Source organism: Trichechus manatus, unplaced genomic scaffold (assembly GCF_000243295.1).
Source record: "Trichechus manatus latirostris isolate Lorelei unplaced genomic scaffold, TriManLat1.0 scaffold00159, whole genome shotgun sequence".
NCBI lineage: Eukaryota > Metazoa > Chordata > Mammalia > Sirenia > Trichechidae > Trichechus > Trichechus manatus.
Genome location: NW_004444095.1, coordinates 702,299 through 710,829, shown reverse-complemented (window position 1 = coordinate 710,829; position 8,531 = coordinate 702,299). Strand labels below are relative to the sequence as shown.

Sequence of the window (8,531 nt, the reverse complement as noted above, 5' to 3'; positions counted from 1 at the left end):
AGCAGTTAACCTGGACACAGAAGTGTTGAATTGAAATCTGCGGATCAATTTTTAAGAGTTCTGACCTGGATGGGGTAAACCTCAGTGCACTTCCTTTCCATTGCCTCGGTATTACTGGATTGAAGAATTGCTGCTTCTTGTTAGGAGGTTCATTTCATTTTCCATTACCCCCAACATCATACTCAAAACACTGAGAATTTCAAGTGGAGTATTTTGAAGTAGACTTCAGTTTCTTTACGTCATTTCTGTATTCACTTTTTAAAATTCTTTCATAACCCTATCGAGTGTTTTGTAACTAAATTAACATGGCTCAAATTAACCACCCAGTTCCTGTGGAAGTCACATATAAGAACATGAGATTTCTTATTACACACAGTCCAACCAATGTGACCTTAAACAAATTTATAGAGGAATTTAAGAAATATGGAGTTACCACAATAGTAAGAGTATGTGAAGCAACTTACGACACTGCTCTTGTGGAAAAAGAAGGCATTCATGTTCAGATTGTTGATGACTGGTTAAGTCTTGTAAAAATTAAGATTCGTGAAGAACCTGGTTGTTGCATTGCTGTTCATTGTGTTGTGGGTCTTGGGATAGCTCCAGTGCTTGTTGCCTTAGCATTAATTGAAGGTGGAATGAAATACAAAGATGCAGTACAGTTCATAAGACAAAAGTGGTGTGGAGCTTTTAACAGCAAACAACTTTTGTATTTGGAGAAGTATCGTCCTTAAATGCAGCTGCGCTTCAAAGAGTCCAGTGGTCATAGAAACAACTGTTGCATTCAATAAAACAGGTGCCTGATGGTATTGCCTTGGAAGTGGAACTTGAGACAGGACCGAATTTGTCATGCATATTTACCAGGATGTTAGTTTGGTGAATAAGTTTAATACAGCTTCCATAGGAGTATTGAAAAGCAGTTTCACCAGGCTAAAAGCTTGACAGAATTGTAAACTCCATGTCTGGGTTACGATCGACCTATCTGGATACTTCGCGAAGGTTTCTTACTGTTCAGCATTTAAAATGTGCTTATCGTTTGTACCAATTGACCTTTCCTGAAATCATGCAGTATTGTTATAAGTCTTTTTTAAATCTATTTCCATGCCAGAATCTTATCAATACATAAGAAATTTAGAGAAATTAGGTGCTAAAATACTGACGCAAAAATCCTCAACAAAATTCTAGCCAATAGAATTATCAAAAAAGTAATTAGTCAATATATCAAAGAAGTAATTCACCATGATCAAGTGGAATTTATACCAGGTATACAGGGATGGTTCATCATTAGAAAAACAATCAATGTAATCCATCACATAAATAAAACAAAAGACAAGAACCACATGATCTTATCGATCAGTGCAGAAAAGGCATTTGACAAAGTCCAACATCCATTCATGATAAAAACTCTCAACAAAGTAGGAGTAGAAGGGAATTCTTCAACATAATTAAGGGCATTTATACAAAGTCAACGGCCAACATCATCCGAAATGGAGAGAATCTGAAAGCATTCCCCCTGAGTACAGGAACCAGACAAGGATGCCCTTTATCACCACTCTGATTCAACATTGTGCTGGAAGTTCCAGCTAGAGCAATTAGGCAAGAAAAAGAAATAATGGGCATCCATATTGGTAAGGAAGAAGTAATAGTATCTCTATTTGCAGATGATATGATCTTATCTGCAGAAAAGCCCAAAGAATCCACAAGAAAACTACTGAAACTAATAGAAGATTTCAGCAAAGAACCAGGATACAAGATAAACATACAAAAATCAATTGGATTCCTCTACAACAACAAAGAGAACTTCAAAGAGGAAATCACCAAATCAATACCATTTACAGTAGCCCCCAAGAAGATAAAATACTTAGGAATAAATCTAACCAGAGACGTAAAAGACCCATACAAAGAAAACTGCAAGACACTACTGCCGCAAATCAAAAGAGACCTGCCTAAGTGGAAAAACATACCTTGCTCATGGATAGGAAGACTCAACACTGTGAAAATATCAGTTCTGCCCAAAGTGATCTACAGATACAATGCACTCCCGATCCAAAATCCAACGGCATTTTTTAATGAGATGGAGAAACAAATCACCAACTTCATACAGAAAGGGAAGAGGTCCTGAATAAGTAAAGCATTACTGAAGAAGAAGAACAAAGTGGGAGGCCTCACAATATCTGATTTTAGAACCTATTATACCGCTATGGTAGTCAAAACAGCCTGGTACTGGTACAACAACAGATACATAGACCAATGGAACAGAATTGAGAATCCAGACTTAAATTCACCCACCTATGAGCAGCTGATATTTGACAAAGGCCCAAAGTCCATTAATTGGGGAAAAGACAGTCTCTTTAACAAACAGTGCTGACTTAACTGGCTATCCATCTGCAAAAAACGGAAACAAGACCCATATCTTACACCATGCACAAAAACGAACTCAAAATGGATCAAAGACCTAAATATAAAATTGAAAATGATAAAGATCATGGAAGAAAAAATAGGGACAACGCTAGGATCCCTAATACATGGCATAAACAGAATACAAACCGTAAATAACAATACACAAACACAGGAACAGAGACTAAATAACTGGGAGCTCCTAAAAATCAAACACTTATGCTCATCAAAAGACTTCACCAAAAGAGTAAAAAGACAACCTACAGACTGGGAAAAAAATTTTGGCTGCAGCAAATCCGATCAGCATCTAACCCCTAAAATCTACAAGATGCTGCTATACCTCAACAACAAAAAGACAAATAACCCAATTAAAAAATGGGCAAAGGATATGAACAGGCACTTCACCAAAGAAGACATTCGGGTGGCTAACAGACACATGAAGAAATGATCATGATCATTAGCCGTTAGAGAAATGCAAATCAAAACTACCATGAGATACCATCTCACCCAACAAGGCTAGCATTAATCCAAAAAACGCAAAATAATAAATGTTGGAGATGTTGTGGAGAGACTGAAACACTTATACAAGGTTGGTGGGAATGTAAAATGGTACAACCACTTTGGAAATCAATTCAGCGCTTCCTTAAAAAGCTAGAAATAGAAGTACCATACGATCCAGCAATCCTGCTCCTTGGAATATATCCTAGAGAAATAAGAGCTGTCACACGAATAGATATATGCACACCCATGTTCATTGCAGCACTGTTCACAATAGCAAAAAGATGGAAATAACCTAGGTGCCCATCAACGGACAAATGGATAAACAAATTATGGTATATTCACACAATGGAATACTATGCAACAATAAAGAGCAATGATGAATCCGGGAAACATCTCATAACATGGAGGAATCTGGAGGCATTATGCTGAGTGAAATTAGTCAGTCACAAAAGGACAAATATTGTATGAGACCACTATTATAAGAACTCAAGGAAAGGTTTAAACACAGAAGAAAACATTCTTGATGGTTACGAGAGTGGGGAGGGAGGGAGAGTGGTATTCACCAACTAGATAGTAGACAAGAATTATCTTAGGTGAAAGGAAGGACAACACACACTACAGGGGAAGTCAGCACAATTGGACTAAATCAAAAGCTAAGAAGTTTCCTGAATACAACCAAACACTTTGAGGGACAGAGTAGCAGGGTTGGGGGTGTGGGGACCGTGGTTTCAGGGGACATCTAGGTCAATTGGTATAACAAATTTTATTAAAAATATGGTCTGCATCCTATTTTGGTGAGTGGCATCTGAGATCTTAAAAGCTAACAAGTGGCCATCTAAGATGTATCAGTTGGTCCCAACCCACCTGGAGTAAAGGAGAATGAAGAACACCAATGACACAAGGAAAATATTAGCCCAAGAGACAGAAAGGGCCACATAAACCAGAGACTCCATTAGCCTGAGACCAGAACTAGATGGTGCCTGGCTACCACCAACGACCACTCTGACAGGCAACACAGCAGAGAGTCCCTGATGGAGCAGGAGAAAAGTGGGGTGCAGAGCTCAAATTCTAGTAAAAATACCAGACTTAATGGTCTGACTGAGATTGGAGGGACCCCGGAAGACATGGCCCCCAGACTCCCTGTTAGCCCAAAACTAAAACCATTCCCGAAGCCAACTCTTCAGACAAAGATTACGCTGGACTATAAGACATAAAATGATACTAGTGAAGAGTGTGCTTCTTAGCTCAAGTAGACACATGAGTCTAAATGGTCAGCTCCTGTCTGGAGGTGAGATGAGAAGGCAGAAAGGGACAAGAGCTGGTTGAATGGACACGGGAAATCTGGGGTGGAAAGGATGAGTATGCTGTCACAATACAGGGAGAGCAATTAGGGTCACATAACAATGTGTGTACAAATTTTTATACGAGAAACTAACTTGAATTGTAAACTTTCACTTAAAGCACAATTTAAAAAAAAGATCACAATGCTCAAGGCAGATATTCTTTTCTAGTTAAGCCAAACTGTTGTTTGGTTTAAAGATAACTTTAGCAGATAGTTTCTGTTTAAGTTTTAAAGACTTCCTCAGGATGACCGCCTTGACAGGGAACACAACAGACAGTCCCTGAAGGACAAGGAGAAAAGTGTGGTGCAGAACTCATCTTCACGTAAAAAGACCAGACTTAATGGTGTGACTGAGACTAGAGGAACCTCCTAAAACATGGCCCCCGGACTCTCTGTTAACCCAGAACTAAAACCATTCCTGAGGCCAACTCTTCAGACATAGATTAGACTGGACTATAAAACACAAAATAATACTAGTGAAGAGTGTGCTTCTTAGTTCAAGTAGATACAGGAGACTAAATGGTCAGCTCCTGTCCGGAGGTGAGATGAGAAGGCAGAAAGGGATAGGAGCTTGCTGAATGGACCTGGGAAACCCAGGGTGGAAAGGGAGAGTGTGCGGTCACATTGTAGGGATTGCAACTAAGGTTACATAACAATATGTGTATAAATTTTCATATGAGAAATTAACTTACGCTTTAAACTTTCACCTAAAGCACAATAAAAAAAAGAAAAGAAAAAAGATTCCCTTAGGGCAATAGCTTCAGGGGATCATCCAGCCTCAATGGCTCCAGAAAGTCTGGATTCCATTAAAGTTTGAAATTATGTTCCACATTTCCCCCCTTTTTGACCAGAATTCTTTAATAGAATCTTTGATCAAAATGTTCAGTAATGGTAGCTAGGCACCTTCCAGTTCTCCTGGTCTCATGGCAAAGGAGACACTTGTTCATGGAGGCAATTAGACACATTCCAGTTCCTCCTCTAATTTCTGACACTTCTTCCTCTGCTGCTCCAAGGCTAGGAGAGATCAGTATTTGTACCTTGGATGGCTGCTTAAAGTGAAGATTTTTTACCTTGAAGAGATTACGTGGAAGGAAGAAGAGCTAGCTGCATCTACTTGCTTAACTTTGATTATGATGCCTGTCTTGGTTATCTAGTGCTGCTATAACAGAAATACCACAAGTGGATGGCTTTAACAAAGAGAAGTTTATTCTCTCACAGTCTAGTAGGGTAGAAGTTCGAATTCAGGACGTCAGCTCCAGGGGAAGGCTTTCTCCATCGGCTCTGTAAGAAGATTGTTGTCATCAATCTTCCCCTGGTCTAGGAGCTTCTCTGTGTAGGAACCTCAGGTCCAAAGGCGCGCTCTGCTTCTGGCACTATTTTCTCGGTGGTATAAGATCCCCCCAACTCTCTGCTCCCTTCACTTCCTTTTATCTCTTGTAAGATGAAAGGTAATGCAGGCCAAAGCTCAGGAAAACTCCCTTTACATTGGATCAGGGATGTGACCTTAGTAAGAGTGTTACAATCCCACCCTAATCCTCTTTAACATAACTTAATCTTGCCTCATTAACCACAGGCAGACATTAGGATTTACAATACATAGGAAAATTATAATCACAAAATGGAGGACAACCACACAATACTGGGAATCATGGCCTAATCAAGTTGACACATATTTTTGGGGGGCACAATTCAATCCATGACAAAACCCTATAACAATAATAAAACAAAACAAAAAACTCATTGCCATCAAGTCAATTTCAACTTACAGTGACTCCATGTATTTCAGAGCAGAACTGCTCCATAGGGTTTTCCATGGCTGTGATCTTATAGAAGTAGACAGCCAGGCCATTTACTCCACCCAGGAACCTAATAAGATAATAGCTAATATTTATTGAACACATACTATGGAAAAATCACTGTGCTGGACCTTTTACTTATTTTATTTGGTTTAATAATCATAATAACTCTATGAGGTATGTAGGTACTGTCATTATACCCATTTTATGAATGAGGAAACTAAGACCCAGAGAACCTAAGCCACTTGCCCATCATCAATCACACAGCTGCAATATTGAGATAATGAGCGTATGTAACTCATAAGATGTATGAGTATGAAATGAAATATTCCATATAAATTAATTAGAATATCATAGAAGCTTAATAAAATTAATTAGAATATTGTAGATCCCTGGGTGGCACAAACTGTTTGCACTCAACTACTGACCTAAAGATTGCTGTATTGAACTTACCCAGCAGTACCGCAGAAGAAAACCCTGGTAATCTGCTTCCATAAAGATTACAACCAAGAAAACCCTATGGAGCAGTTCTATTCTGTAACACATGGGGTCGCCATGAGTCGGAATTGACTTGACAGAAATGAGTTTGGTTTTGGCAATAAATATTAGCCATCAGGATGATAAAGAGGAGGAGAAGAAAGCTGATCTGCAGTAAGAGAAAATGTGGCTGATGCACAGAAAGAAGCAAAAAGATAAGATTCAGGGAGAAAAAAGAAATATTGGAATCATATCCTTGGTTTCAAATATTCCTGAGGCCCATGTGCATCCTGGAACTCTGTGAGCCATAAATACTATTTTTTTTTCTATTGTACTTCAGGTGAAGGCTTACAGAACAAATAGTTTCTCATGAAACAGTAGTACACATATTGTTTTATGACATTGGTTAACAACCCCACAATATGTCAACCCTCTAACTTCTCAACCTTTTTTCTTTTGGTGAAAATACACATAGCCAAAGATACACCATTTCAAAAATTTCTACATGCACAGTTCAGTGACATTGACTATGCTCTTCCAATTGTGCTGTTATTCTCATTTAAGATGAAGGCTTACAGAACAAAATAGTTTCTCATTTAACAGTTACTACAAATGTTGCCCTATGACAATGGTTAACAATCTCACAACACATCAACAATATCCTTACCCAACCTTGGGTTCCCTATCACCAGCTTCCTTGTCCCCTTCTGCCTTCTGGCCCTTGTCACTGGACTACTGTACCTCGTTAGTCTCATTTGGTTTTACGGGGCTGTCCACTCCCAGGCTGAACGGTGAACCTCGGAGATAACTTCACCACTGAGCTAAAAGGGTTGTGAGGGCCATACTCTCGGGGTTTCTCCAGTCTCCTTTAGGCCAGTAAATCTGGTCTTTTTGTTGTGAGTCAGAATTATGTTCTACATCCTTCTCCGGCTCTGTCCAGAACCCTCTGTTGTGATCCTGGTCAGAGCAGTCAGTGGTGGTAGCCGGGCACCATCTAGCTGTACTGGACTCAGTCCGGTGGAGGCCTTGGTAGCTGTGGACAATTAGTCCTTTGGACTAATCTTTTCCTTGTATCCTGTTCTCTTCATTCTCCCTTGCTCCCGAAGGGATGAGACCAGTGGCGTATCTTAGATGGCCGCTCACAGGCTTTTAAGACCCCAAACACTAATCACCAAGGTAGAAAGTAGAGCATTGTCTTTATAAACTGTGTTATGCCAACTGAGCTAGATCATAAATACTATTTTTTGTTTAAGCTACTTTGAGTAGGTTTCTAAAACTTTCAACAAAACCAGTAGCCCATCCTCCCCTTTCTGCTTTGCTGCCTGAGTGTAGGCCCAATTAATTCCATCAACCCTAGGGCTGGATCACTCGTTTAGGATCTAGATAGAAGAAAGGGCCGATTGAATGGGCAAGAAAAAAACAAACAAACATATATCTGAACCCACTGATTTAATTTTGGCATTGCTTTTTATAATTGCAGCCAAGAATTGTAAGTCTTTGGGGGTAAGGGGAGGTCCATCATGGTAAGAGCCTGTACCATAAACAGGATAAGTTAGAGGTTTTAGCTTTCGTTTTCCTAAAAGCAGGCCCTAAGACAAGGTAGTTTATTTGGAAGTTGGTCCCAGGAAGCGCATATGAGGGGGTGAGGAAAGTAAGAAAAGGGAGGGAGCAAAGCCTATAAAGGATGTAATCAATAATCAGGTTGTCATTGTAAGTGATTGGGACTCAATCTTGCTGAGGATCCTCTGAGATAAGGTGTGATAAACTCCTCAAAATCATCCCATTGGAGCTTGGGGTAACTGAGGAATTGATTCAGCAACTCCTATTGCTCCTCAGCTGAGAGTTGTCCTTAAGGCCATCAACTGCTCTGCATAGGCTTTGCCTACATGAAGCTGAGGGAGCTTTAGCAGTGCCAGAGAAAGCCATTGGCAGAGTAGAGTGATGCAGGAACTTTGTCACTAAAAAGCTCCTAGTTTGCTGGGAAACTCTATTTCTTCAAGTGACTTAGGCAGGCCAAGAGG

At 39.7% G+C, this 8,531-nt stretch overlaps 1 protein-coding gene across 2 annotated transcripts; it reads left to right on the top strand.

Annotated features, from left to right (window-relative positions):
* The first annotated feature begins 209 nt into the window (after nt 1-209).
* LOC111822321 (protein tyrosine phosphatase type IVA 1-like) lies at nt 210-731 on the top strand. 2 transcript variants are annotated; one of them, XM_023740569.1, is made up of 2 exons: nt 210-602; nt 660-731. In XM_023740569.1, the coding sequence occupies exons 1-2, from the start codon at nt 306-308 to the stop codon at nt 729-731; spliced, it is 369 nt and encodes a 122-aa protein (XP_023596337.1). In that variant the 5' UTR covers nt 210-305. The 2 variants fall into 2 exon arrangements, with proteins under 2 accessions (XP_023596337.1, XP_023596336.1); XM_023740568.1 differs by having other exon boundaries at nt 210-731.
* Nucleotides 732-8,531: the final 7,800 nt, after the last annotated feature.

What these genes read in the sequence shown, in the direction of transcription:
- LOC111822321 (XM_023740568.1), top strand. Translation starts at nt 306, where the DNA reads ATGGCTCAAATTAACCACCCAGTTCCTGTGGAAGTCACATATAAGAAC.